This window comes from Ctenopharyngodon idella, chromosome 14 (assembly GCF_019924925.1).
Source record: "Ctenopharyngodon idella isolate HZGC_01 chromosome 14, HZGC01, whole genome shotgun sequence".
NCBI classification, from domain to species: domain Eukaryota; kingdom Metazoa; phylum Chordata; class Actinopteri; order Cypriniformes; family Xenocyprididae; genus Ctenopharyngodon; species Ctenopharyngodon idella.
In genome coordinates, this window is record NC_067233.1 from 11,816,318 (window position 1) to 11,829,458 (window position 13,141).

General features: G+C 37.4%; 1 protein-coding gene across 2 annotated transcripts in view; it reads right to left on the reverse strand.

Moving 5' to 3' along the window:
• Window positions 1–13,141, reverse strand: part of glra4a (glycine receptor, alpha 4a) — a 41,771-nt gene that overhangs the window by 9,995 nt on the left and 18,635 nt on the right. Inside the window, exons 2-5 of one of the 2 annotated variants that reach the window (XM_051860912.1) lie at window positions 5,034–5,163; window positions 4,012–4,079; window positions 3,174–3,397; window positions 1,530–1,612 (exon numbers count right to left, since the gene is read on the reverse strand). In XM_051860912.1, coding sequence (XP_051716872.1) covers window positions 1,530–1,612; window positions 3,174–3,397; window positions 4,012–4,079; window positions 5,034–5,112 — 454 coding nt within the window. In that variant the 5' untranslated portion in view covers window positions 5,113–5,163. Of the gene's footprint in view, window positions 1–1,529; window positions 1,613–3,173; window positions 3,398–4,011; window positions 4,080–5,033; window positions 5,168–13,141 lie in introns of both variants that reach the window. The other variant, XM_051860911.1, reaches the window with a different exon arrangement.

The window sequence follows — 13,141 nt, forward strand, 5'->3', positions numbered from 1 at the left end:
TTACACCTTTGCTTTAACACTCCATCATCGGATTTCTCTACCTGGATGTGTCCTTTCCAGACAAGGTGATCCCACCCTTCGGCTGCGTCTCAACACTTGTCAAAACAGTGTTCAGCGTGCCCTTCCATAGCCCTAAAAAGGTGCTCTTGTCTAATCGGAAATGATTATGCCCTCCATAACGGCTTTGTTAGACAGTTAAACCTGCCCGTCTTCCTGTGTGTGTCTCACTCTGTCTGAACCTACTCCTTAGAAGAGGGCAATTTTAACAGCAGCTACAGAGGGCTTTTTCCACTCATTGAATAAATACTGTAGACATACAGAGGACGCAAAAAGGACAGTAAAACGCGCTGTCTTGGAGTAGTGTGTCCCCTAAATCTTTTAAACCATGAGTCACTGAATGTAGAGTTGCTGTCTTTGGACACCACACACATGAATTGGGGTTTAAATCAAATAATCCAAAATGCAAATCCAGATGTCAAGCTAAGTGCCATCTCTAGTGCATTTCTGCATTACAAGGACATCTCATTTGGCTCTTCTTGTAGTTAAAAAGGGGAGTTCTTTTGTCTCATGGAGGTGGAATAAAATCCTCTCGGGCAACTGAGGTGGGTCACATAATAAAGGGGACACAAAATGAAAGTTTCATTATTGATATCCTTTAAATTGGTTCTGGGAGTTAAGATGCTATCTGCTCTAAGGGCACTGAGGTGGTGAATAGTCTATTTCTTTTCCTCCCTCTTTTTATCAAGGTAATAAGGAAGGACACTACGCACAATTTTAAAATGAGGATGCTGTATCGCTGATACTTCCTCTTACCGATTATTCCTCTTTTTGTGCAATGAGATATAGAAAACTGTTTTGAGTTATTTCTTTTCTGCACATGTTTTAATTCCATAATGCTCAGGGTTATCTGGCTCACAAGTAGAAATAAACAGAAATTTAATTGTCATTGCTGTCTTAACAGGATATTAATGGCAACAGTTCATGATATGCTCTACCATTCTTAAGTTTGGGGTCAGTAACTTCTGAAAAAGAAGGTACTGACAAAAAAGTTTCCACAAAAATATTAAGCAGTGCAATTGTTTTTAACTGTGATGATGATAATAATGATAAATATTTAAATCAGCACGTTAGAATGATTTCTGATGGATCATGTGACACTGAAGACTTTTAAAATATATTAAAATAAAAAAACAGTTATTTTAAATTGTATTAATATTTCACAATATTTCTGTTTTTACTGTATTGTTTATCAAGTAAATGCAGCCTTGTGAGCATATGAGACTTTTCTTTAAAAAACATGACCGACCCCAAACTTTTAAACGGTAGTGTTTACATTCACCACACACAACAGTATACATAGGAAGGCTTTTTAATACACGTAGAGTAATTTTGTTCGTTGTGTTTCACCTTCATAGCTATCGTGCATATATTAAAACAGTGTCAGAAGAATCGAATGCAGCAAAGTGTGAAGAGGGGAAGGTGAGGAGAGATGGGGGAGGGAGAGATGAAGACAAGAACAGAGTACTCACAGCTTTCTAGCTGCATGGTACAGGTCTGAATGTCCATAGGGAAATTCTTCAAATCCATGGGACAAGACAGGATGAGTGTTAGCCTGAGACAGAGCGCAAAACAGGAAAGCAGAAAGTGGGGAATAGTCAGTGGAAAGAGTGAAAACCACAAAGGGCAGAAAAAGGTGTTAAGTAGAGGATAGAGAAAGACCAAAAAATAGCTTGCAAGGAACACTGAGGAGGAAAAGCGGAGGCAGAAAGGATAGTTGAAAATGAAAAAATGGTCATTATTTACTCGTTTCTTGGCCCTCATGTTTTTTTTTTTTGTTTTTTTTTTACAATTATCTGACAACTTCAATAGAACTAAAGTGAATGAGGATGGAGCTTTCAAGCTTTAAAATGACACAAAATTATATAAAAGTATCGTAAAAGTGGTTCATATGACTCACACACTATATTCAACGTATTTTGAAGCCATTATGTTGCTTTGTGGATTGTTTATGAGCTGAGTAGTGATTTGTGAATTAACAATTCTTTTGAGTGGGATCTTTTAAATGAATCGTTTAAAGATATACATTTTTGAATGTATCAGTTGATCTGGTCTGAATGATATGTTGACTACTGATCTGGTCACCATGGATAACAGCTCACTGGAGGTGAAAATTTTGATTGAATGGCATCTTAAATTTTGGTCTGTTTGTGGCAAAAAATCTTCAGAAGACTTTGAATATAGTGCATAAGTTGTATGGACTACTTTCATAATATTTCAATGATCGATTTCAACCTTGAAAGCTCTAGACCCCAGTAATTGAAAGTGCATAAAACAATCAGTACATTATTGTGTTCCACAAAGTTTTGGAACAACATGCGTTAATTGACATAATTTTAATTTTTATTTATGCGTGAACAATTCTTGTAGAGGCAGAATTATAATTTCAGAACGCACCATTAATCAAAATCCCAGTTTATACTTTCTCCGCATGATCCATGGCCGTACACTTTTCCCTTAGATTTGTGATTGCAAAATGAATTCCTAAATGAGACATGAATTGCTCAGTTTTTATCACATGCCTTCTTAGTAAAAGCAAACTATCTTTTCTTTACACTTGTTTTTCGTGCTGCTGATACATTAAAGTTTTAGCCGTGAAGATCAGTCACCGCTATTTGAAAGTTTGGATAGAGGAAACAGTGTAATTACCTGCTGTAATGCAATGCCTCCGAGAAAGACAAAGCCACCAGTGCTTTTTTGAAGAGCCAATTTCTTTTGTGCTGTGATAACCCTAAATTCAAACCCCAAAATATCTACTTACTCTGATGTGGAAACCTTTTTTGGCTTTCCAACGCGTGTTTCCAAAGAGGGACCCTGGCACAATTAATTGCAATTACATCCATCCTTAGAACTAACTTAATAACATTTTTTTTTCTATGGGAGATAGAAGGCCACATAACATCTATCATATTATGTATTGTATATTTTCTATGATTAATAATTGCACAAACTCCATTGCGATCATTGTGCTGTTAACCATTCCTATTTATTTTGGCCAACTCACTTCTTTAACATATTTTGCAGGATCTTTTCATGCAAAATCCTATCGCCCTTCTGCACTAATTCTGGTTAATTCCCCTTTGTTCTCTGAAATCTGTTTAGATTTCTCTGCTTACCTAATGCTGTAAAGCACATTCCCATTCTGAAATATCCTCAGCAGCTTGTTGTCTGTTGTGACTTCATGGAAGTTTGCACCTTTCTCATTAGCAAAGAACAAGTCAGGTTTCCATATAGAGTCCAACATAGAAGGGTCCAGGTCCAGAGATGCATCAGGATATTCACTATAGGCCAATCGAGGGTCGTTCCACTGCTGGCGTAGAAAGACGTTAAGCCTGTAATCCTGTAGGAAGAAGGATAAATGTGTTGGGTCCTGAAATCTAATTCAATTTCTGGACTTGTTAATTATTCATGTTCTTTTTAGAACTAATGTTCTTTTTTTAATTGCAAATCTAACACAGACTAAATCAAATATGCTCTTGACTTGCAGGTAAATAACTTGTTCTCCCCTGGCATTAATTTCTGTTTTAAGTCCTCCACTTCCAGTGACCTGTCTCAGATTAACCGACTAACAGACCGCTAACAACGGCAATCTGTAACAGTCAACTGAAACATGCTGACAGAGACACTTAGCTCTAAGCGCAGGCTTTAGAGGATGGGTGTATTACCCGTTCATTTTTTCCCCCTTAAGTTCCTGGTCGTTCTCCCAATTTTTCATTTTTAATTGCATGGTGGACAGTTCATTATCAGCACATCAGCTGACCCACTGGACTCTAAACTTCTAAGTGATTTGCTCCTCAAGAAGTCAGGCAAGCAACTAGAACTCACCCGGCAGAAATATAATAGAAATACAACAGAGCGTGCTGCCCAAAAAAAAAGAATTCTGCTTTGCATTTCAGAAAAGCTCAATGCTCAATCTTTGATTTTAAACTAAAATGAACCAGTGTTGTAACATACCATAGTTGTCTCAGTAATGGATCCAAAGCTGTTGATGAAAATATTACAGGTGACATTTACTGGTGGTCCTGTTGAAATAGAGAAGAGAAGTTTCTTATGTTTAGACTTACACTTTTGTCAATGCTTGAAGAGTGAATGAAAAATAAATAGTGCAACTAGTGGATCTTAAAGGGCTAGTTGACCAAAAAATAATTATCACAAAAATCTAATTTTATTTCTTTTGGGGAGCAAAAAATGTCTGTGTAAGGTAAGATTGAAATTTAAATCTTTTCCTTCAAGTCAGTCCTATGTTCATAATAAAAAAATCAGTTTAAATGTCCAATGTATTATCTTGTCCTTTTAACAGTTAAGGGGTTTTCCCGTGACTGACAGCGCTAGTCAAAGCATTTGTCAGTTGCGTCTTGTTCCGTGTTCACAACAATTCAGTCTTTTCAATGTAAAAGTCTTCGCTACTGACTGACACACTCATAAAGACAATCTTTTCAGCCTTCTAATGGCGTAATAATATAACTTCTGTTACTGTTCACGGTCAGGGACTATTTTTTCCGGCGGAAGGAAGGCTTTTATTGAAAGTTTACTTTATGAAAGTCATATTGATACATATTTTTGGCTTTAATATTTGTATTGTGTGGTAACCATTTTATAAAAGCAATAAGCGCTTTGCGTCATGCCTAACAACGCCCTTCAGCTGTGATTTATTCACGATACAGCACAGCCTCTCGTACCTTATTGCTTGCATATATAAATATATATATATATATATATATATATATATATATATATATATATGACACCATTCATCAGAACAGAATTAACCCTTACTAATTATGCTAATAAGAACAGAACATGTTTAGAATTATTTTTTTATTATTTGTAGTAATAACACACAGGTCAGGTCACTGTGTTCTGTCACCTTAATTAAGTTTCCAGGAGCCACTGCTGTCAAGCTGCTACCAGTTTCACACTATAGGTTATGTTGCATATATCCCAACAAAAGCCTGTTTGTTTATGTTCTGTCACACCTTTGAAGTTGGGTCTGATGCGAGCGTCATAGCCGGAGGTTCTTCCCATCAGCTTGTCCAGAAAGTCCGATGGGGACATAGGCTTCGGGCCTGGCCTACTGGAGGACTTTATCTCCTCTTTACAGGAGCCCTGTCTACCAGAGATAGAGAAAGCAAAGAGGAAAGGATGTAGAATGAAGCCAGAAAGAGAAAGGTGAGGTAAAGGACGATAGATACAGTCAGTGATAATGACAGAGAAAAGCGCCATAAATAGTTTTAATGGAACTTTTATAAAGAACTGTTCAAATAGACTTGCTGAAAGGACCAGCATGCATTTTCATGCTAGTCTAGCTGGTGGAAGTAGCAAAGCAGCATCCAAAATTATACTTGTGACCCACAATACTGGTCTTTTCCCAGGGAATACAGAGGCATAATGCATTAAACATACATTCTTCATGCTGTTTCTACAGAAGCCTGACACAGTGATCATGGCAAAGAAAAACCGAACCCCCTAAATCCCTAGGCAGGGGGAGGCATTGTGTCTGACAGACTGATGGCTCAATTGAAATGCTGTGAATGTCGCAGTTAGGGGGAGATGACTTTGATTCCAGTTCCAGCGGGACTCAGTCTGTGCCTGACAGACCTGCCAAGCAAGTGGTTTGAGCAAGTGGATCCCAGAGGCTGGAGTCCTGGATTTGACTGGATCTTTCTCTTTCTGGATCTTTCACTTCAGAAGAAGTGTTTTCTCTCTGTGCTTTTGATTCAGTTTTAAGCAGATCAGTCATGACCCCAGTCCCCAGCCCCTGAGCAACAGAAGGTCATCAGACTCCCTGTCTCCTCCCAATGCCAAACTTTCTGTTTTTCTCAGTGTTTTTACCACAGAAAATGTGGAGTGAATTTTAGTGGAAACTCACAGGTGAATTGCTATACTTGAATTGCATAGTGTTTGAAAAAAAAAAAAAAGTGTAACCAGAGGCTGTGTTCTCCCCCAAAGATACTAATCTCTCTTGGAGTGAGAAAAAGTCCAATATGGGTTTAAATTTACCTCACAGGCTTCAGGTCTTCCTCATCATCCAGCTCAGCTCTTGTTTATCCGAAAAAGAAAAGAAAGGCTGCTAAATGAATAACTCACACTTTTTTAGTGTGGTCCAACTCGCATTCACACTTTTTTCCAGAAGATTTTATGATGAGACTGTGCTAGAGCGGAGCATGCATTTTTAAAGAGTTGCAGGAGAAGGGGAGGCAGTGATCAAGTTTGTTTCTCAGCCTTGAGTGTCTGACTCACGTTTGCATCCAAGTACCATCAGCATCAAATTGTGTTTATAAACCTCATGGCTGATATGCACAACTGTGCCAAGTTCATATCTAAGTCTTTCTGAACTTGGGCAATGAGTGCTTTATAGGTTTGCTTTCCCCTTTCTCACTCTTTATTTCACTAGGAGAGAGACCATATGTTTTACTTTCTCTCTCTTTCTCCCTTTTCTCTGACTCACCTAAACAATCAATGTTCTTCTTAACACCACAGTGTATTATGGACAGTCCGATTACATTCTAATCCCCAGTAAAATGGTTTATATAATATGTGGCTAGAGCACACAAAGAACATGACAAGAAGCCATGGCATATGTCCATTGCTTGTGTTTGTGCTGGATGTAATCCATGGTTGTTTTGGTAGTCTGGTATTCAAATATTTCAAAGAGATTATGTTGCATTTGAAATGCAACAACTTGTCATTTCAGGCAAGTGATAAGACTGTCTACATGTTTACAATATCCATTGTGAAGCTCTGGTGGGTGTATTGGTATTGATGTACATTTTATAGTACATATTCTCCATCTGTAGTGGCACAATGAAATTTTTTAATTATATAAAATGGTAGAATCCAGATCCTTCCTTGAAAGAAAAAACAATTTATATACCATATATTTATAGATACACATTTGCCAATGAGAGATGCTTTGAGAAAAGTGATAAGCATTTTTTTTTTTATACTAAAAGCATTCTTTTGCATGTCAAAGTAAAATATATGGTATAGGTGGAAGGAATTTTGTCAAAACATACATACAGAGGTCTAAAAATGTTATCATACGTGTTGGTGAATTGGCAATGTATAAAACCATGAACATTATTTGTTCAAAGATTTGCTATGAGTTATTGAATGAAGCATGTTTGTCAAACTCATAGGTGGAGTGTGTGTAAAGCTGGGCAAGGCTTAGCTTTCCCCTGGTTGATTGCTGCTGCTTCTAATTGCTTTTAGAGTGAAAAGCTGCCCAAACTGCTGATCTAGGATCAGTTTTCTCTGTAATAACACCATACTGGCGAAAGAGATTGCGATTGTTTTGATGTTTCTATTTACAAAATGTTTTTGCAGCATTGAGCAATGTAGCCAATGACAAACATATCTGTTGATTTCTTGAATGCAATGGCCAATCAGAGGTGTTTAAAGTAGAATCCACTCAGTTTTTGTCCAGTGCCGAGTTATACACTCTCGCAAATCCGCTCATTATAACTTAACTTATAACAAACAAAATGTAGACATTATGTAGGCTAAATAAGAGATTCGTTGTGCAGTCAGAACTTTGAGATATTGTGATAAATTGTGATTAGTGACAGCTTTTTAATCAATATAAATGGAGCACTCTTGTAATCCATTCAGAATTTAAATAAAACTTTTGTTTTGCTGCATTAGGTAAGGCAATGGTTATTTATTATTCGAATTGGCTGCCATGCCAAATCACGCATATACTGACTCTCTAACCATTAGGTCACAACTGCCCCCATATACCTACTAAATACAGTACTAAATACAGCAACATACACATGACAAATCAAAACATTATCCTGAATATGTGTGGAAACAACATGAATGTAGTGAAATGGAATGAATCATTCACTGAAAACGCAACATGAGTCTTTTTTTCTCTCTGCTATCTCTGATCAGCCTGTTTTTCTTTACATTAGTGCTCTTTTAGACTGATTGTTTGAATTAATTCACTTACTGGTTCATTGGACTGAAAATTTCAGTTTAGTGGCTTGAAATGATCTGATCGCAAACAGAGATCAAAATCGTGTTAAAGGGTTAGAATAGAAATTTCCACCTAATAGGGGTTACAGGCAGGGCCTGACATTAACACCCGCCAACCCGCCACATGCGGGCGGATTTCAGCAGTGGCGTGTAATGCAGTCACTCCTACTAGCTACTTTGGCGGGTTGAATTTTATATATAATGAATACATTTTTCGATTGTAGTCTTTTAAAAAGGCATCTGAAATAATAAACTAGGGGCAATGTAATGTTGTCAGATATTGATTTACCGATACACATCGATACTGAAACTCTTCCAATACTCATTTTCTGCAGAATAGATACACGATACCAGCTGCTTTTTCTCACTCTCTCATCTCTCCGACAGCGAGTTGACACATCAACCTGCCTCCCCTTACTCACTCATTTCATTTGCTCCGGATGAATATTGTTGTTGTTACATGGATTGAATTTCGGCATAGGATTGCATATATCGTGGCTCCACTTCGAGCTCACTACTGCGCAGACTCGGGTTTCAAGTTCATTATACGCAGACTCGAGACTCAAGATGTCAGCGCCATATAAACACAATGACGGCTTCAGTTACTAAAATTGAAGAGTGAAGGTGCATCATCCATATTTTTTACAGTCTATGATTGCGCATAATTTTACTCATTCCCACAGATTTTGTGCTCACACCCAAAGTGCGTGCACATAAAGCCACCTCTCAGTACTAAATTGATTTCTTTTTCGTTGCTTATTGCACTTAAACAGTGAAATACACACAAAATAATGTCAAGATGCCAGTCTTCAGCTTACCCCTTGGCATGTCGCATAATGTGAGGCAAGTTTTATCAGTCACATTTCTATGGACTAATGTTATACTTTCTTCGCATTTGATAGCAGATATCATGAAATATAATTATGAAATAAAATTAGTTTTGCCTCATTTTTTACCTTTACCCATGTAATTTCTTCATGACGGAAGTAAAAAGTGGCACAGCTTACCCCACACTTTCTAAATTATAATTTGGACTATTTTTATAAAATAATTTTGCATTATCATTTTATCTGTATTTTAACATGAACTTAAAGGGGTCATGTTTTGACATATAAGAGGTCATTGTACTATAAATAACGAGAGAGGCAAATGCAGGTCTACGCAGAAACCAAACAATTAAGATGGCTCTGAAGACAACATGTAATACTTATTTCATATGCATAGATGTTAGCCAATCACAGCAGTGGGCATTTACATTGAAGTCTCACAGCAGACACACCCCTTCAAACAGAGCGTTCAAATCAGAGGGCTAAAATCAGAGTAGAAAATGGCCATTTATTTCTAAATTATGACAATTTTTATGTAAAAATCATATTAACATCATAAGTGCATCTCAGGAAACATTATAAAATAATAAAAAAATGCAGTTCATGACCCCTTTAATGGTTCAATTATTTTGTTATAGTTGTCTTTGCATGCACTATGATGATTTGTCTGAAATATGATTTCCTCTGACAGCTTGGTAAAATTATTTCAGGGCTGCATGTAGAGAAGAAAATTGAAAGACAAATGCCTATGACATTTATCCCTTTAATGTGCTTGAATTATTGACACATAAACACTCAGATCACCTTTAATACAATTTCACATGTTAGCAATTATTTCTCAGAATTTGTAGCAGGAATGAACAGCCGAAGACGACAAGCTCAGAGAGAATGATAAAACAGAAAAAAAGTGGATGTGAGCAGTGTAATAAATCTGTCAGATTAAGTTAGTCAGTCACATGTGATTACCTGCCATCTCTCACAAAAGCAGTCTGTCAGCAGTGTTCAATTAAAAAGTCATTAATTAACTTCTATGATTGACCTGCAGCCCTGTGAAACTGACTGTCTGGACGTTTTACTGCACTGATTATAGAGATGTACAGTGCCTGTGTATTGAATCTTACATACTGTCTGTTACAATTTTTCTTTTTATTTTTGTCATGATTATGTGGAAAGATTCATGACTGGATTTTACCCCCCCCCCCCCTGAGTTCTTAGTCATCAAATATGGTTTCAGATGGTGAATACATCAGCATAATGTATCATAGCATGCTTAATTTTTCAACGACAACGCAGAAAAGTTTAGAAGGGGGTACAATTAAAGATTAGAATAAAATTCCCCTCTCTTAACTTTTCAGAGAGCTGGGAAATAACTGGGGGGATGTTAATGGAGGCAGATCTAAGCTTGTTTCATGCTAGGCTGTTGCCTTCAGTTGGGTGATGACCACAACATTTTTTTTTTTTTTTTACTGTAAGCCTCGAGAGATGGCGGACCCCTGCATCAGCCGTCATGAATTTATAATAACTGCCTTTACCCATTGCTCTCTTCACAGTATCTCAGATCCGTTCCCATAGGACAGAACTGTACCAGCGCAGCAATCCAGTCACGTAACTGTGTGAACATGAGAGCTACTCATCAAAGTGCGAGTGGAGGTGTGGAAATGATGGGATACAGTGAAGGGGAGTTGCTTAGGGGATTCCCAGGAGGGCAGCTGATAAACACAGATCCACTGTTGTAGAGATGAAATGAGGAGCTAGAAATTCCAAGACAATTTCTTTATCAGCCTGACCAAAAAAAAAGGGCTCATATGAAAATGAATGAGGAGAAAAACAGTAATTAACTGAACTTAATGTGAAGTGTTTTCCTCTCGTCTGACAGGAGCAGTATCTATCGGCCTGGTCAAAAGGCCATTGGGGTTGCTGGTAATGGCTCTGCAGGAAGCTTTACAGGGGTACCAGAGGCCTGTTTAATGAAAGCTTGGGCTTTTTCTTGAATCATTGAGATGCAAGAAAGGGACTTTTAATGAGCCTGACCTTTCAGGGACCGATACCTCTGTCTGATCCCTGAGTCCCTGTCTGAGGAATGACAAGAATATTTAACACTCGTTCCTCGGTCAACACTAGCTCAGATATTTTCTCTTGTTTTATCACAAACTTGAGATTAATCATTGTGATGACATTGTCGATTTTAATGTTTTATATAAAGTTTTATCAATAAGTAGGGCTTGACAATCTCATCTGACACTAAACGACACTCGGGACAGTAGACGAAACTGTGCTGCATTGTCATGAAAGTTTATCATTTGCATGATTTTTAAGCCTTTTCAATTTAAATATCCAAGCGCAAGAAGACGCGAAAGAGAAGTCAATTTGGAGCTCGCTGTCAGAGAAGTTTTGTGTGGGCAACACGTACCCGAAGCGTGCACCCAGAAAGCCACTTCTCAGACAGCGTGCAAATACTGAATTGAGTCCTCTTTCACATGTTCTTGCATTTGAACTGACACATTAACACAAAATTGTCAAAATGCCCATATTGGCAAGGTAAACATAGTTGGTTATGTCTTAAGTGAATGTAAAAAGTTGAAAAATAAAACGCATGTGGCCAGTTTACACAGAATGGTTTTTGCTATTAAAAGCATGAGATGCAGTAGAACCAAAAAAAAAAAAAAAACGTCATGGTCTAGAAAAGTTGAACTTCTTTTAACTTGAGCACCATGCTTTTTGAATGCCGCGTCATGCACAAGACACTGCGAAACACGCGAGCGCAACTGTTATAGCAATATATGTTATAGCAACAGTATATTGGATCCGCGCATTAGGTCTTAAAGTGACAGCAGCCTAATGTGCCCCAGTTTTGTTTGTTGAAGTCATGATTTAGCTTATAATAACAAAAACTAATTTAGATTGTAAATATAATTTGGATTTGCAATTAACAATACTCAGCTACATCTCTGATACATAATAAAATGCTATTTATTTGTATATGTTGTTGATAAAACTGTAATACAATCAAATTTCAAACATATTTACTTCTATATGTTTTTATTTGTTACATTACTGCTATTCATCTATTAAAGTAAGTTTTAAATCACATCTTTGGTACACTTCAAATGTGCATAGTATCAGCACTCATATTTTATGTTGGTTAATTGTGACGGGAAAGATTTAGCCTCTGCACATGCTTTATATAGTGCTATAATCTGCCAGCTCTTCTAAAGGAAAGTAAATCTGGCTAGATTTCAGCCCAGTCAGCTGCAATATTATCAGACAGACCTTGGGGCAACATGCTAGAATGAGAAGCTTCATAAGAGGTCTGACTCTGCTGATACACATGATTTGAGTCCTTATGTTCTCCACAGTAAGTACAGGGCCGCATGTGACCCTCGGCAAGTGCAAGTTTCCCTCGTGGGCTCTGAAAACACTATTACAGATGTGCGGATAATATTCATGTTGAGATAAATGCTAAAAATACAGACTTTGTCAGGACCTGTTGAAACTAGAGAATATTATTAAAGTAGTTGATTTTCACATTTCAGAATATCAAGCGTTAGCGTCAGTTCTGGCAGGTCACATCAGTCAAGCTCGCATCAGCTGACTCCCAGGTGAATCCCGTTCTACCTATAGGAATATGACGTCTATCACAGCATCCATATATAAGCTCCTCAGTATTATCAGCAACTATTGCATTTCTCAGGAGCTAACTACCCTCCTCCATCCCCAGCTCCTCCTCTATTCAGTCAGGATTGGCCTTATGATTCCCCTGAATCAAACTAATTCTTGAAATATGTGTATGTTAAACATGTTAAATTATTGACTTTAATTATATCTGCATATGTTGGTTCTGTTCTGTTTACCCTAAGGGGTAAACAGAAGAGCTGCTCTCCCTGCTCTTATCCATGCTAGGCTGCATGGATGCGCAGGGAGTTCTTGCCCAGAACAGAATCATACCTCCAATACAAACTCTATGCATTATCAATCATATTTGACGATAGTGGTCCTGACAGAAATATTCTTTTATGTTCCACAGAAGAAAGTCGTCAGATTTTTGTGTGTTTCAATGACAGAATTTTCATTTTTGAGTGAACTATCCCTTTGATACTCGTTTTATATGAACACACTCACAATCCACTGACATTCATTAAAAGATTCATTGACCATCGCTATTGTCTCACAGCCATATAGGTCTCAAAACAAACTGTAGAATATATCCAGTTCTAAGCTTTAAACTTTTAGAGAAACTTTTTAACTTTTTGGACAAAAAGTTGTTTTGTGTTCCACAG